The 17,287-nt window shown below is 49.9% G+C and overlaps 1 protein-coding gene across 1 annotated transcript in view; it reads right to left on the reverse strand.

Annotated features, from left to right (window-relative positions):
- The window catches only part of ULK4 (unc-51 like kinase 4), a gene marked incomplete at both ends in the record, with an annotated part of 268,478 nt that overhangs the window by 140,962 nt on the left and 110,229 nt on the right, over positions 1-17,287 (reverse strand). The window contains one exon of the mRNA XM_080715872.1: positions 9,342-9,434. Coding sequence (XP_080571998.1) covers positions 9,342-9,434 — 93 coding nt within the window. The remainder of the gene's footprint in view (positions 1-9,341; positions 9,435-17,287) is intronic.

The raw sequence follows: 17,287 nt of genomic DNA on the forward strand, positions 1-17,287 counted from the left end.
CCTGCGATCCTCCCACCTCAGCCTCCCAAGTCCTGGGATCACAAGCCTGTGCCACCAAGCACCTCTTTTACAGGCGCTCCACACGGTGCTTTGCCCTCAGTTAACCTCACCCTGCAGAGGACAAGCCTGCACTGAACCTCAGTCCAGGTAGCACAGTGGTTGGTTTGATGCGTAACCTAACTGCTTTGAGATGTACTATACTGAGGTATCATATAAAGGAGAAAAGTACCTTTAGGCAAGAAATGTATTGTTTGGAAAGAGGAGGAGTCAGGACAGCAACCTAAGGCCTGCCGCCTGTAAAGAGGTAGCAGAAAAGAGCTGGTGGCCACCGCAGTCAGTGTGGGAACCAAGAGCGTTGGCCTGGAAGAGGGCCAGCTCCTGGCCACTCCCCTGGCTGTTCAGAGGTGAGATTCAATCCCAATTACTGTAATTGTTTTTTTCCTGCAATACTGGGGATGGAGACCAAGGGTCATTCTACCTCCAAGCTATGCTCCCAGCCCTAGTTTTTATTCTTTATTTTGAAACAGGGTCTCACTGAGTTGCAAAGGGCCTCGCTAAGTAGCTGAGGCTGGCCACGAACCTGCAATCCTCCCATCGCAGCCTCCCAAATGCTGGGATTACAAGCGTGCGCCACCACACCCGGCTTTAAATCCTGCTTTTATTACAGTGACTTTAGCGTCCCTGGCTTCATCCCAGGGGCTGTTTCCAAGATTGCCAAATGCCTCCATGGTGCCAAGAGGCAAAATGGAGACTAGATGAACCGAGCCATGGAGCTGCAGCTCAGAGGCAGGAGACACTTCTCTGCTGATATTTCAGCAACGGTAGCACCAGCCTGTGTGTGAACACGCTGGCAGTTTTGTCCCGAATCAGGACATTGTTTTTGGTGGTACTGGGGTTCCTGGAAACCCTCTACCTCCGGGCTACACTCCCAGACCTATTTTATACTTATTTGGAAACAGGGTCTCTTAAGGCTGGCTTTGAACCTGCACGATCCTCCTGTCTCCACCTCCCAAGCGCAGGGATTACAAGCATGCGCCACCACGCCCGGCACTCAGGAAATATTTTTAAGTCATAATTTCACTTACCTAATGTTAAATGAGATTAGCCACAGTCTCAAAGTGAAGGGCCACATGTCTTCTTATGCCTGGAAGCTGGGGAGTGACGGGGATACCAGGAGGACGCTGGAGGATGAAGGAGAAACTCCAGGGGAGCGATGGGTCCAAGGGGGATGGTGGGCAGGAGAAGGGGAAACGAAGCAACACTCCCATAGCTGCAACGCACGCCTGAAATTACCAACGCCCATCTCGGTACCATGTACTGGGAAGGGGAGGGCAGGGGAGGGGGGAAGGGGAGGGCAGGGGAGGGGGGAAGGGGAGGGCAGGGGAGGGGGGAAGGGGAGGGCAGGGGAGGGGGGAAGGGGAGGGCAGGGGAAGGGGAGGGCAGGGGAGGGGGGAAGGGGAGGGGGGAAGGGGAGGGGGGAAGGGGAGGGCAGGGGAGGGGGGAAGGGGAGGGCAGGGGAGGGGGAAAGGGGAGCACTTCAAGTGCTGGGCAGGTCACTCTGGAGTCCATTCTGATGTGAGACTAACGCACCAATAGGGGTATAGCTTTAAAACTGTACGGAAGATATATAGAGCATAAAGCTATTGATGTTACATTGGGTGGAGAGTATCACAAGTATAGTTCCACCAGGCTAAGAAATCTACTTAGCATCCCGGGCATGGCGGTGCATGCCTATAATCCCAATATTTGGGAGGCTGAGACAGGAGGCTAGCAGGTTCAAGGAAACTTCAAGCAATTTAGTGAGGCCCTGGGCAACTTGGTGAGACCCTGTTTCAAAATAAAAATATAGCTGGGCATGGCGGCACATGCTTGTAATCCCAGTACTTGGGAGGCTGAGACAGGACGATTGTGAGTTTGCAGCCAGCCTCAGCTACTCTGTGAGACTATTTCAAAATAATGAATACAAAATTGGGCTGGGAATGTCGCTCAGAGGTAGAACGCCCCTGGATTCAATCCCAGGCACACAAAAATTAAAATATAAAATAAAAAATAGGGTTGGGGTGTAGTTCAGAGGCAGAATGCCCCTGGGGCCAATCCCTAATACCATAAAAATTTACTTTTTTTTCCATCCATGTAAGAGAGCCCCAACCTCATCTTTAAATTAATAGCTACCATCACTCAGAGTTAGGAACAAAAATTCAAATCCTACTGGTTTTCTTTAAACAGACTAAAATACTTTTTCTATATTATCTTTTTATAAACATCTTTCTCATCCACAATTTAACTAGTCCCCTGTCTTGATGGGAGCCTGTTTTACACTCCTCATACATTAGAAAATTAGTACAGCTGAACGGATCACTGCCAATAAATGAGTCCTCAACTTTTCCTGGCTCCAAATTCCTGGAAAGTTTACATAAATTCTGAGCATCTTCATTCTGTGCAATACCATTGCGAGCCTGGGAAGCTTCCAGCACTGTCTGGCACATGAAGCCTTCTAAGGCAGACAGGGGCCGTCTCTACTCTTATCTTCAATCTTGCTTTAATGGGCATGCCTGGGTATAAGCACTCCTGCTCATCTTCTATATTTTAGGATATTTTCCTCAAAGTGAAATCAAAGGCATTTAAGGTTTAATCAATACTGACAGCTTGCCCATCACAAAGGATCGACTCATTTATAACATTTATGTGGCTGAAAAATCAAACTATAGTATCAGGTCAAACATGGAATCTGTTACAGAAGAACTAAAGGCTCTGGACAGACGGAGCCAATTCACACCTGTATCACCTCACGTGTGCACACACATGAGAGTGGGAAGCCATTAAAAGTCCATTCCCCAGCAACACATTGTCGCGAATGACATCACCACATTGTACGTGACATCTTTTGAATTTATCTTCCTCTGTAGCTGAAATCTTGTTTCATTGACCAGTATTTCTTGCCTCACCCCAGGGCTCTGGTCACCACCATTCCTCTCTACTGGAAAGTCCAATGGTTATTAGATTCCACATGTAAGATCATGGCTGCGATTTGTCCTTCCGTGTCTGGTTTACAATGACATTGTCTTTCCCATCCATTCATCAATAATACCGCCAAAGCCAAGCATGGTGGCGCACGCTTGTAATCCCCGCGCTTGGGAGGTGGAGACAGGAGGATCGCGCTGGCTTAAGAGACCCTGTTTCCAAATAAAAATATTTTTAAAAAATAGGTCTGGGAGTGTAGCCTGGAGGTAAAAGGGTTTCCAGGAACACAGTACCACCAAAAATAAAAATTATATATATATATGTATATATATATATATATCTGCCAAAATGTGTACCACATTTTCCATTTATCCATTCATCCGCTGATGGCACCTAGGTTGAGTCCCTGTCTCGGACACCAGACACTGCTGCAATAAACATGGGAACACAGCTATCTCTTGGAGAGAACGATTTCAATTCCTTCGGAAAATACTCAGAACTGGGAAACGAAGAGGATGAACGCGGCGCATCCTGAGGGCGCAGAGCGACTCGGACGGCTCAGCTCCATCAGGAACCACACTCGCTCCACTTCACTGCCTCAGGGTTGTTTTTCCTTTGTCATTTGCCTTGGCAAAAAACTCTTGAGTGACAAGCAAGCTCAAGCTGGTACTGAAATGGTGCCAAGAAAGTCACAGAACTTAACAGCCCCCTGTCGAGCGGCGGCCCCAGGTCTGTAGTCTCACCACAAAGGCCCCATCCGCACTGAAAGGCCTTCTGGCGGCCAACTGTCATCGCGCAAAACCAGAAGGCTCTGGCTAGAAACGAGGGCGTGGCGCCGAGGCGGATCTGGGTCTCACTTCCCCGCCTCCCATTCGACCACAAAGCTGGCTTCGCTCTGTCCTACCGTGTACGCAGCGCGCTCCTAACCCCGGGCTCTATCAAGAATAGACAGACAACCAGGAAGAAAGTGCCGCTTCTCTGCTCGTCAGTTCTAAGATGGCAGACCGCCATCTTAGTCGCCAAAAGGGAGCGGAAACCTAACGGTGCCTCAATAAAACCTGCCGCAAGGTATCAAGGGACTGATTCTCCTAGAAGCCAGAAGGTCCAGACCTCATCGAGCTATTTCTAGTTAGCATGCCACGAGCTGATGGTTTCCCTGGCTGTAAAATCCAAACAAATGAAGGTTCCCGAATTATGTCGAAATGCCCTACTTCAAGACATTATCTTTTCTTCTGACAAAGCTTGCACACAGTGCTGCATATATTTACATCTGCAGTAAATTTGTTTTAGAAGGACGGCATGAGCCAGGCATGGTGGCCCGTGCCCGTAATCCCAGTAGTTGGGGAGCCGAGACAGGAGGATCGCAGATCTGACCCGAGTCTTACAGCAGCTGTCAACTGGATGGCAGCCGGCTCCTTTAGGGTTGGCTTCACCGCAGCTGAGTCACAATCGGCATCTGAGTACCCAGATGGTGCTGAGTGACATCAACCTGTCTCAAAGGTAAGGGTCCTATGTTGTCTCTCCTCCTTGGAAGCTAGGACAGAAGTAGGAAGGAGCCGGGCGCGGTGGTGCACGCTTGTCATCCCAGCACTCGGGAGGCGGAGCCGGAGGATGGCGGTTCACGGACAGCCTCAGCTACTTAGCGAGGCCCTTCGCAATTCAGTGAGACCCAGTTTCAAAAAATAAAAGCTAGAGGAGGAAGAGGAGGGTACGTGGAGGGAGACACCAGGTGCTGTGTGCTATACATGTACATTGCTCTGAATCTCACTATGATGTATAATTACAGTAATAAAAATATTCCTTAAAGGGTTCCATCCCCAGTACCACAGGGGGAAAAAAAATGGCGCATGTCTAACACTGGGCATGCCTGTGACCTGGGGGCTCCTCTAGATCCAGACTCAAGAAAAAGACCCCCTGATCAGCAACCCTTCCTTAGAATGGGGGGCAGTATCTTACAAGCAACTTTGGAAGACAGTTAAGCACTAACAATTACATCAAAAAAAAAAAAAAAAAAACTGTCCCAGGAACAAAATGCTAAACTTCTCAAGGGTAATAAAAAAACTTCATGCTCGCCACTGTCAAAAGGCAGGCTTCTGAGGAAGAATACAGAATACCTCAGCCAAGTCGGCAATAGGAACGGATTTCATTCCCAAGTCCTTCCTAAGTCGATGTCGATACCAGCAATAGGCGCTGGAACTGTGGGCTGCATAACCCCAAAATCAAGGCCGAGCACGCCAGGGAGACGCACGAGGAGCTAGACCTCAAAGTTCTCAGCGCCTCAAATCTGCAGCTCTACCCCCGCAGTCCCTTCCTCTTCAGCAAGACGCGTCGACGGGGATTCAACTGGACACAGGCGTGGGCCACAGCCACGAGCGAGGAGAGAGGACGTTACAGCGGATGCTCGGTGCCTGGCGGAGAAACCTCGTCTGCGGCACGCTGGCGGGGAATAAACGGGAATCTGCCTCACAGCGACCCCAAGACGGAACGGGGCCTCAGCTGCTGGCTTGCCTCTCCTAGCGTGGCTCCTCCATACCCAATGGTGCTCGGAGACGCCACCGGTCACATTTGCAGGTATCCAAGTTGTACTGGCGTGCCTGGTTCTTCCACCCCGATGTCATCCAAGGAAACGCTTGAGCCACACAAATCCAGCCAGCGGAAGGCAGGGAGCCTCCGAAGGGCTTCCCTTCAACACAAAGACATCCCCAAGAGCTGATGAACCAGCTTTTATTCCTACCAGGTGTCAAAACGTGAACTAAGATTTATCAAAACACGTCAAGATGTGGTGGCGCAAGCTTCTACTCCCAGTACTTGGGAGGCTGAGACAGGAGGATCGCAGGTTTGTGGCCAGCCTCAGCTATTTAGTGAGACCCTGTTTCAAAATAAATATTGGGCCGGGGGTGTAGCTTGGAGGTAGAATGCCCCCGGGTTCAATCCCCAGTACCGGGGGTAAAAAAAAAAAAGGCAAGGTCTAATTTTTAAGACACATCAACTCAAAGGCAAACTCAAACGGCACTCGCCTTGCGACTGGGTGTTCAAAGTGGTTTCCACAATTTTTACCCGAGGTCTTCCGAAAAATGGCACGCTGGGCATTTACATTCCTACTACGGAAAATTGTCTTATTCTTAGGTGCTGAATCAGACATTTCTACCTGCTGTCAAAAGAGGTCACCTCTTCCAGGCAGCCCTCCGCCCACATTTTCTTCTTATAATCATAACAGACAGGACAAAGAAGGGAAATGCAGACAGGGGAGAAAGGAGAATACGAAGGACTCTGCAATTGAGACCCTTTAAAATGGCCCAAATCTCCCAAGTTCCTTGGGAAAACATTTTTCTAGAAACTGAGGAACCAGACGCAGAGCCCGGACAGGTTCCGGCGACGGCTGGAAAGCCGGATCCTGAAGCCACCTCAGGCAGCACGGCCTAGCTAGATCTGCAGACATCGGTGTCTTGAGTTGTAACTGCTTGGGCAAGGCCAGTCCAAGGCAGATTAACTGCCAAACTGCAATTAAATTCATTCCTCCTCTTCATCGCTGGCTTATTCCTTATGCAGGTGGGCACCCGAATCCAGGTTATGGGAACGCCGGCAGGCGTGCGCCTGGGGTGCTGGTGACATTCCTACAGACTGTCTGTGGACTGGGTCAGAGCGCTCGGACGCCGCCAGGTTAAGTGACTTGGCCGGGATCTCGCAGCCAGCTGGGGTACTTCCTTGGGAGGCTGCCGTAACTTCTCACCATGATGGTCTCTTTGAAAGCACGAGATTAAAAGCTGATGGAGAACGACTCCTGTCCATGGGCATCTCAACGCCCCAAGGTGAGGACGGTAGCTCAGCCTCTCTGCCCTCTAACGCACTAGCCGCCGATCAGATGCTAATGAGTGAAGGAACCAGAGTGAGCCGCCGAGAGCGGAGTCGCTGGAGACGGTGACTTTTAGGGCCAGAGGATTTTCTACTCAAGAACATGTCATCGATTCACCGTAAACTTCATTTAAAAGATCCTTAAAATCTCATTTTTCTGGAAAGCATTTTGATGAGTCTTCTTGTAAACGAAATACCTCTAACATTTTGAGTAACAATTCTTCTTAGATATAGAACATAAATGATGTTTTTCTCTCTCTCACACACACACACAAAATAACAGCTAAAATTTCCCCCCAAGAAGTCAAAGCTAAAATTCAATTTCTTTGCGGAGGAAGATTTGCTGGGAGGTAATTAGCTCTTAATGGAAACAAGCTACTGGAGTACTGCTCTCTCGGAGAAATGGCTTCGTGCAACCTACTGTAAAATTAAGGAGAGAAAGGGCAGCGCCCGGGGGAAGCGAGCGCATTCCTCCCGGCGGCAGAAGCGCACCCATGTGGCAAGCAATTTACCGTTCTGCTACGGACTCAGTAATAAACTAGACTCGCCAGGGCAGTGGTGGTAAGGGAAAAAAATCTGTCACGTCTGTTTTAGTCCATTTTCTCTTGTAGAATCCCTGAGACTCGGCGATTTGTAAAGGAAAGATGTTTACTCAAGACTCGTTTCAGAGACTGGCAAGTCCCAGGCTGGGTGGCCCTGTCCGGACGGGGCCTTTTGCGGCCTTTGAAGGTGGCAGAAGCCAGACCGCCACGGGACAAGGTTGACTCCTTTGAGGGGAGAGGGGAACACGGAATGGGGCAGAGGGGTCTCCAAACCACTTTGATAAGTCAAAGAGCAATTTGGGGACAAATACACAAAATACCATAGTATCTGATTTTTTTTAAGAATCAAGTACCACAAAGCAAAGCTATTTGTCTTGGTATATACGTACACTGGAATTCAGTAGCCAGGGGCTGTTTGGGAAGGCTGCTTCACCAGAACACCTGTTACCCTTGGAGGAGACCCATGAAGAGTGGGGAGGGAAGTGGGGAGACAGGGAAACTCATGATTTTAGGATTGAAACTCAAGGCAAGGATAGCCAGGCGTTGTGGCGCACACTTGTAATCCCAACATTTGGGAGGCTGAGACCGGAGGATCAGAATTCGTGGACAGCCTCATCTACTTAGTGAGGCCCTTCATAACTCAGTATGATGCTGTTTCAAAAATAAAAAGACTAAAAAACAGGGCTGAGAGTGTAGCTCAGAGGTACAATGCCCCTGCATTCGATACACAGTAAGGCAAAAAAAATAAAGGCTAAAATGGTCACCAGCCTGAGAGCTGCAGAGTGCACATCTCTGATGACCCGCCAGGGAGGCCAGGCGCACCCGGGCCTGGGGGGCGGGGAACACCCGGGCTCTGCTTTTCACTCAGTGAGCACACTCTAAAAGCAGCCTTTGGGCTTACTAATAACAGTGGTGATGGCTCGCGGCAACGTGACATCTTCCAGTTAGACAGCAGACCAGATGAAAGGCGGTGGCCGAGCTGTGTGCTGCACTTTGTCAGAGACCAACTGGCAAATCTGAAGGCGCGCGGCTCCCGCAGATGGTACCCAAGGGCCGAGAGGTCCTGGGCATCGCCTCGAGAACACCGGCCTTCCTGTTTGAAGGAGGGCCCCTCTTCCCCTGGAGAATGTGGGTGTTCCCAAACTGTCCCTTGCGGGAGTAAAAGTATCCCAGCAACCGAACCAGTCCTCAAGAAATGTGCGCATGTTTGGTACCTTGGATGAAGGTAAATGCTCTCCACTGCTTTAAAGAAGCACATCATTGACGCCATGCCCCTGAGACGTTACCAATGCCAACGTAGGCATCATGCCTGGGGAAGAGCGGGGAGGGGGTCGGGGGAAGCTCACCAAGGGCTGTGCCCACGTAGGGCACCAGCCTTTGAGCTACGTTATGAGTACAATGCACCAGTAAATGCACACTTAGAAGAGCATGTCAACAAAATCACATGGTAGTCAGCGGCTATAAATAGAGGCCATTGAGAGCTCAAGTGTTCAGCACAAAATAAGGTACCAACATTTTTTTTTTTTTTGGTGGTACTGGGGTTCCTGGAAGCCCTTCTACCTCCGGGCTACACTCCCAGACCTATTTTCACATTTTTATTTGGAAACAGGGTCTCCTAAGCCAGCGCGCGCGGCTGGCTTCGAACCTGCGCGATCCTCCTGTCTCCGCCTCCCAAGCGCGGGGATGACAAGCGTGCGCCACCACGCCCGGCAGGCACCAACGTTTTCAAAACTACACCTATTCCTTTCTTCCCTTTACAGGCTCATTTTGAGGAAATCAAGCATTTTGTGGAACGCCAACTGGAGGGATTAAAAGCATGAGAACGAGAACAGCACGAAGGACAGACATCCCAAACCAGGACGCATGAAAAATGCCCACCTTGGTGGCTCACGCGTTGGTGCTTTAGAATCTCATCTGCAGCAACTTTTACGACACACAGCTCATTTTATAATGGCTGAGAAACAAGGGGCTTTGCACTCAAGGTACCTGGTGAACGCTGGGTTGTGTTCGGTCATCGCCACCAGCAGCTTGAGGGCGTACGCAGGCACCGGGTCCGGCTCCGCGAGGATGCGCTCGTACCTGCAGTGGTCAGACGTCGAGAAACTCAGCAACACGCCTCACTTCAGACGCACCTCTGCACGGAAGCTCTAGCCTGCGAGGGGCAGGGAACGAGCTCTGGGACCCGCACGGCTTACAACCGCGTGAAGCCGCCACCAGCCCGCCTGCCACAGGTGGTGACGGCACCGACCCACTTCCTAGAATCCTCTTGCCCCAAAGATCCTGCCAGCTGACCCACGTAACAGCTTGCGCTGGGCTGGCATCAAGTAAAGGACTGACAAGCACCAGACTTTTGTGTTGGGGCCAAGACCACACTTACATTCAGAGATTCACTAGAGGACTCCCGGGCTCATGGCTACAACGTAGCTGACACCACAGTAAGGACAAGCAGCCGCATCACAGGGAGAGGCTGCAGGCGGCCTGGAGGACCCACCTGCGGGCTTTCTGAGGCCTCTCGCGCCCTCTTCCTATGCCCAGTCATGTCTCTCACAGCGTGCATTTTCTCCAAGCGCATGTGTGACTGTCTGCCCAAGGCGGCTTCAGACCCAGCAACCAAGTTTTTCTTTAGGGGCTGCCCACACCAACAACAGGTCTCAAATTTCCAGGCTCCCAAGAGGAAGGCAAATGATCCGTGCAACCAGACTGCCTGCAGGTCCAGGCACCGTGAGCTGCTCTGATCCGCTAAGTGTTGACTGCACCCAGTGCCAGGCTCCGAGGTGCCTGCCCAGCCAGGGCCAGGCTGGCCAACAGGCAGTCCTAAGGACAGCAGCCCTGCGCCTGCTGTGTCAATCCGCATAGCACCTTAGGATGGACACTCTTAAGTCTCCCAGTATGCCAGGCGTGGGGTGCATGCGTGTCATCTCAGTACTTGGGAGGCTGAGATAGGATCACAGGATTATGGTTATGCTCAGCAACTTAATGAGACCTTGTTTCAAAATATAAAAACATAGTGCTGGGGATGTAGCTCAGGTAGACTGCCCCGGGGTTCAATCCCAAGTGCCACGCGTGTGCGCGCACACACATCCCACGTCCAAATGATTACCCGAGGCAGTGAAACTCAATGTATTCATCCACAGTTTCCCTAACAAGACTCAGGCCAGCCTCCCGCACTTTTGCTAGGCAGAGTCTGCGTCAGATGCTACGCCTCGCCTATTTTTAAGGTCAGCTCTGGGCTTGCGGCACGGCGTGGATGAGCAGTAAGAATCAAGGGGAGGAATATGGGATGGAGGAGCTCATGAGCCAACCTCACGGTTCAGTTGTGGAAGAGCCAGCAGCCGAGAAGGGGGAAGAGTCATCTCTGGAAACCCAGACTGGGTATTTAAAGACCTGCGGCAGGAAGCAGGTGCTTTCATCGGAACAGGCTCCTGGACCTTAAGAGCGTGGTTGCTCTCCTTTTGGAAGTCGTCAAACAAGCTTAATTACCCAGCCTCTAAGCCCACGGCCATTAGCAGGGAGTCAGAAGGGAGGGATCCTTACAGGAAGGCAGTCTTGAGAAGACAGGACTTGGAAGGGTTGGGACAGGAAAACCGGCAGGCGGTCCTGAGAGGCTGAGCTGAGCAGTCCTGCGCGAGCGAGCCCGGCACGCCTCCACGGTCAGCTCAGCTCCCGGACGGTCAACATTTCGCTGGGAACAGCCTTCTGTTTAAGGAGCCCGGAAGTTCCCTATTGTAGAAAGGCTGCTGAAATTTCTAGATTATCGTAATTAAAAGATTTGTTCATGGATGGCTAAGAAAATACCACTCATGACAATCGTAACTAAGTCAGTAATAAATCAAAGACAGCCATGGGCTACACAAAATAAAAATACCATACAACTAAGTGTAAGTATGGCCAAAAGAAAATGTGAGATCTGTTCATGTATGCTATCCAGGGAATAAAAAACCAAATTGGCATTTTTAGAAGTCATTGTGTGTCTGATAAACTAATATCCAATACAAATTTTCTTTAAAAAGGGTCAATGGAAGCCAGGCGTGGTGGTGCACTCTTGTAATCCCGCACTTGGGAGACAGACAGGAGGATTGCACAAGTTCGAAGTCAGCCTCAGCTCTTATCTACTGAGACCCTGTTTACAAATTAATATATACATATACTACGCATATATACTCATATATACATATACACTCATATATACATACATACATACACACACACACACACACACACACACACATATATATATATATATATATATATATATATAAAATAGGTCTGGGAGTATAGTCTGGAGGTAGAAAGCCTCTGAATTCCACCCCCGGTACCACCAAAATAAATAAAAATAAATAAATAAAATAAAAATTAGGAACAAAAAGGGTCAATGGGAAGCCAGGCGTGTTGGTGCACACTTGTAATCCCAGATCTTGGGAGCAGAGACAAGAGGATCTCGGATTCATAGCCAACCTCAGCTACTTGGTGAGGCCCTCTGCAACTTAGTGAGAACCTGTTTCAGAACAAGGAATAAAAAATAGGGCTGAGGGTGGAGCTCAGAGATGAAATGCCCTTGGATGCAATCTCCAGTACCACACACACAAAAACAATCCTAAAGATGGCCAAGTTCATACCTACTTTAGTACAGAATCTATGTGGCTAAGGGAGACAGAGGAGCAGAGATGTTACTGGGCCAAACACACCAAAATGCAACAAACTCGTGATTTTTTGCAGGACTTTATTCCCAAGACAGCTAAGCAAACTTCCAGTGCACTAATGGAACCTACCTGTAAATTCCAGTTTTTAAAAGGAAATGTAATTCTCAAGCGCAAGGAACATGTTCCCCTCTCAGATTCCAAAAAAACAAAGCCTTATAATTTATGAAGTCATTAGGGCCCTGATAATTTCACAAGTCACAAGAGAATCATAAAAAAGAAAGGCTGTACTCATTTTCCCCAGGAGAGAGATGCTGAATGCCAGAGTCATAAAAACATCAAAAGCACATTTATATCAGCGTGATCCCCTCAACAGAAAACACTCTAATCTCAAGGAAAACATCAAACTAAAATACTTGTTGGCAAAATGGTTCCAGTCTTCCAAAGGCCAATAGCTGGGGGCCTTATTTATTTATTTATTTTTATTAATTTTTTTTGTGGTACTGGGGTTCCTGGAAGCCTTTCTACCTCTGGGCTACACTCCCAGACCTATTTTTTATGTTTTTATTTGGAAAGAGGGTCTCCTAAGCCAGCGCGTGGCTGGCTTCGAACCTGCCTGATCCTCCTGTCTCTGCCTCCCAAGCGCGGGGATTACAAGCACGCGCCACCACACCCGGCTGGGGGCCTCATTTAACACCTTCCTTATCCTACAAGCAGCTCTTCTCATTCAGGAGTCCTTACACTCCAGCTGAGGACATCTCCCCCCTTCTCCCACTTAGTGGTGTCTCGCTCACTGGACTGCAAGCTCACGAGGCACGGGGTGCAGCCTGGCTCCCTCGATCCCCAGGGCTTGGCCCCTGGAAGGTACTCAACAGATATCTACTAAAGGAACTGGCGAGGCAGGGGGTTGGAGAAGGGCTTGTACGCAAACAAATGGGGACACGGGAGGCTCTACTTCCAGGGGCTTGTGATAAAGCCACAGTAAGGTGGAAAATGCACTCGCTAAGCCTTGCCCCACACGCCCTCGCCTAGCAACCAGCACCCTGTGGGGTCTGAGTTCCTTCACTCCCGGCTAGGAGGACCAGAGCCCAGCTTCACCGCCTCCACCTAAGATCACAGGACAGAATCGTGCCACATCCCAGGAGCCTGGGAACGGGGTGGGGGGACTTCAAAATTCCAAGCATAGTTTCTACCAACTGCATACTTCTTTCATTTGCCATCAAGCAAAAAATATGAAGTCGCCATTGTATCTATGTTTGTATGACTAACATTTCCTCTCCCACAAAATAGCAGTGGCATGCATCTTAAAGGATCGAGCCAGGTGTGGTGGTTTGTAATCCCAGCATTTGGAGGCTGAGACAGGATCACAGTTCATGGACAGCCTCAGCTACTTAGGCCCTTTGCAACTTAGTGAGACCCTGTTTCAAAGTAAAGAACAAAAGGGCTGGAGGTGTAGCTTGAAGTGATGCCCCGGGGTTCCATCCCCAGTACCACAAAAAAAGTATCAGCCTACTTAAAACTCTCACCTTGCCTGGCCAGCCTCAAAAAAAAAAAAAAAAAAAAAAAAAAAAAAAAAAAAGTTCAGTGGGTCAGCAGAACACAAATTTCAGTTCTAAGATTTTACTGAGAATGACCATGATATTAAACTTCTGAGGCACGTAAACATTAATTAATCAGGTGGACTTGGGCTTAAGTTCCATTAGACTTCCAGAAGACAAGATTACCTCTTGTCTTCTGCAAAAACCTTGGAAATTAAACCTTACCTCTTGCTGAATAAAAATCACGGTAACTGAGTGGAGGTGATGTTTTTTTTTTTCATTTTTCCTCTTTTGGAAAGAAACACATTAAGGACACAGATCAACTTAGCCCTGTTCCTGGCATCGACGATCTTGGAGGATCGGGAAACGAAAGGACGGGAGGGCACACACACGAGGTCCAGACAGAAGCCCGTTACGCGAGCCTCGGGACCCAGATCACACGGGCAGCAGCAGCAGCTGTGCCACACAGAGCCTCAGGGAGCTGGTGACAGATGAGAGGTTCCCCGGCACCAACGGGGTCTGAAACTGCTATCGGCTTCAAGATGGAGGGCGGGAGAAGAAACGTGTCTTTAGGTGGGAGAGGCAGTGCGGATGTGGTACAGTGGTCCTACATCTGCGCCGTGGATTGAATAATCACCCCCAAAATCATACAACCAAGTCCTAACACCCAGAACACAGCCTGACATGTCAAGGGCCTTTACGGAGGTAGTGAGGGACCCTGCGGTAAGAGCGCCTGGGATTGACAGAGGACCCCAAATCCCATCCAGGAGTCTTCAGAGGAAACCTGAACCACAGAGGCTCACGGGCCCCTCCCAAAACCCAGGAGGGGCAGGGGAGGGTGGGTACGATCAGGGCACCGTGTAGACGCGCAGCGAACAGCACCACCACGCCAATTTGTGCAAATAATAGAACTGAAAAGTTACGACTTAAAATCCACTGCAACCATCAGAAGCCAGGACGGGCATGGAGCGGATCCTCCCTCGGGGAGAAGGAACCAACCCTGCCTGTGCCTTGATTTGGGACTCCCGGCCTCTGGCCTCTTGAGCTGCTTAACTGTGGTTATTTTAAGCCAGTCTCTTTGTAGGACTAATTGGTTGCAAGAGCCGAAGGACGCTAATAAAAGCCACCAGACGTCAAATTCCGCCAACGATATGAACAGCCTAGAAGCATAACCCCCCCACCACCACCACCCAGGAGCCCACAGACAGGGACCCAGCCCCGCGGGCACCCTCGCTTCCCGAGCAGAGAAACGAGTCGCACCGGGAGACTGAGCCAGAGCGGTGTCCTGATAAACGGGTGTTCAGTTACGCCACTAACTTTAGGGTAATTTGCTGTGCAGCAACAGAAGGATGGCCACAGTTTTCTGTTCTTAATCCTTACAATCCAGACTTACAAGTTTCGATGGTGGGCAGCCTTTCGCTGCTCCTGACCTGAACCCTTAACCAGTGTGCCCTTAAGGGTGAAATGGGGAAGGATCAATGCCGAGAAGCCCCGGGATTCAGAGTCAAAGGCTGAACTGCCAGCTCCAAAGGGCACGCCTCCTTTGGGCTTCCTAGTCTCAGGGAGGCCCACAGCTGGAGGAAGTTTCCAGGCTTTTCTGATGGAAACCAGCTGGCCCGCCTACAGCCTGGCACTCCACCTCCTGCCAGGGTCCCCTGTCCCCCTCCACCCAGACATACCCAAGTCTAACTCTATAAATGGTACTGTAATCACACACGGCAGGCAGTGAGCACACACTTACTAAACTTTAGAAAGTGTGCAGGTCGGGAAGAGGCAAGGGTTCCCCAAGATTAACTCGTGAGTGATTCGTTTGTGACAGACGCTGTGGTGGTTAATTGTGTGTGTGAACCTGACGGGGCTACGAGGTGCCCAGACATCCGTCAGACATTATCCTGGATGTATGACGGGCTTTCTGGGTAACAGGCCAACACCATGATCAGCCCACCCAGGAAAGCAGAGTCCCCTTCCCCCAAGTGAGTGGGCCTTGTTCAATCGGTTGAAGACCCAACAAAACACCAAGAATGAGCCAGCTCCCGGCCTGGCTGCCTTGAGCTGGGACGCTGGTCTCTCCCTGCCCTTGAGTGGCAACTTAAACCCTGGCTCTTCCCGCATTCGGGGCCTGGCAGCTTGAGGCAGGAGCCACACCCCTGTCCTTCCTGGAGTCCAGCATGCTGACTACAGAGCCTGGGCTCCTCAGCCCCACTGTGTGAGCTGGTCCTCCTAACAAATCTTATATGCACACTGTCTTGTTGGCTGTTTCTCTGGAAACCCCTAACACAGATGTTTATTGTTCCAGATGACCTTTCATTCACATGGCACAACTTTTTTTTGCAGATTGAACTGAGAGGCATTGTACCTCCAGGTATACTTCAGCCCTATTTTTTATTTGGAAACAAGGTGTCCCTGAGTTGCACAGGGCCTAAGTAGCTGAGGCTGGCCATGGACCCGAATCCTCCTGTCTCAGCCTCCCAAGTACTGGGATTACAAGCGTGCGCCACCACGCCCGGCTACGGCACAGCAATTCAAGCAAGCACAGGGAACACAGGTATCACACGGCACACGGCAAGATTAGAGTCCTCCGAGGATTTCTCCACAACTGTTGAAAAAGAAGCTCACCCTTTCCCTAGGACACCCCTCCACCTCACCATTTAAACCCCATCCTACAGCAAGGAACAACAAGGTTCTCAGGGCAGAGATGGAGAGGAAGATAGAGACCGAGCAGCACACCCCACGCCAGCTCTACCTGGTGCCAGCACAAGCCTTCCACTGCTCAGTTACATGAGCAAATAGGCCAAGTTCATTGGGATTGGGTATTGCCTGCAAGGAAAATGATCTTCACTAATATGATACTTTCACGTGAAAACCGGGAGCAGGATGTGCACGAGGACACCGACCACCTCGGCTTTACCCTGAGAATTGTCCAAGGTCAGAGGCGGGTTAAACTAACACAATTCAGAACGGCGACATCAATGTCTGCACCTGCCGGGTGAACCGGATGAGCTCTACGACCTCCAGAAAGTTCATCCCTCTGAAGCCATTACAGACATATACCCGAAGGAGAACACGGAATTCCCATTACTAGCATTTCTAAACTTAGAATTACCAAGAATCATCTTCAAAAACCCAAGTCCTTGCTAAGGTTCTACTTTTCCAGGGTCAAGGAAGTTAAATACATGCTTCACTTAGAGTTCATTTAAATTTCATAGATTATTGAGCCTTATTTCAGCCAGATAAACAGAATAAGCTTTTGGGTGTGTGATACCCTCAGACCTATTTTATCCTTAATTTTGAAACAGGGCCTAAGTTGCTGAGCATTGAGGCTGTCCTTAAACCTTTGATCCTCCTCCTCTCAGCCTCCCAAGTACTAGGACTATAGTCCTATGCCACCACGCCCAGCTAGCATTACTTTAATGACCACTTCATGTCTACTAAGTACAAACCGGTGCTACTGCTGTACTAAGAGTGTCTTCATTTTAAAGACTAATACGGAGCTTGAGTATGGTGGCGCACACTTGTGATCCCAGTACCTGGGAGGCTGAACCAGGATTACTTACTTAGGCCCGCTGCAACTTAGTAAGACCCTGTTTCAAAATAAAGAATAAGCCGGGCGTGGTGGCGCACACTTGTGATCCCAGTACCTGGGAGGCTGAGACAGAAGGATTGCAGGTTCGTGGCCAGCCTCAGCTACTTAGTGAGGCCCTCTGCAATTTAGTGAGACCCTGTTTCAAAATAAATAAATAGGCCTGGGGGTGTAGCA

The sequence above is a fragment of the Muscardinus avellanarius genome (genome assembly GCF_963383645.1).
Source record: "Muscardinus avellanarius genome assembly, chromosome: 18".
Lineage (NCBI taxonomy): Eukaryota > Metazoa > Chordata > Mammalia > Rodentia > Gliridae > Muscardinus > Muscardinus avellanarius.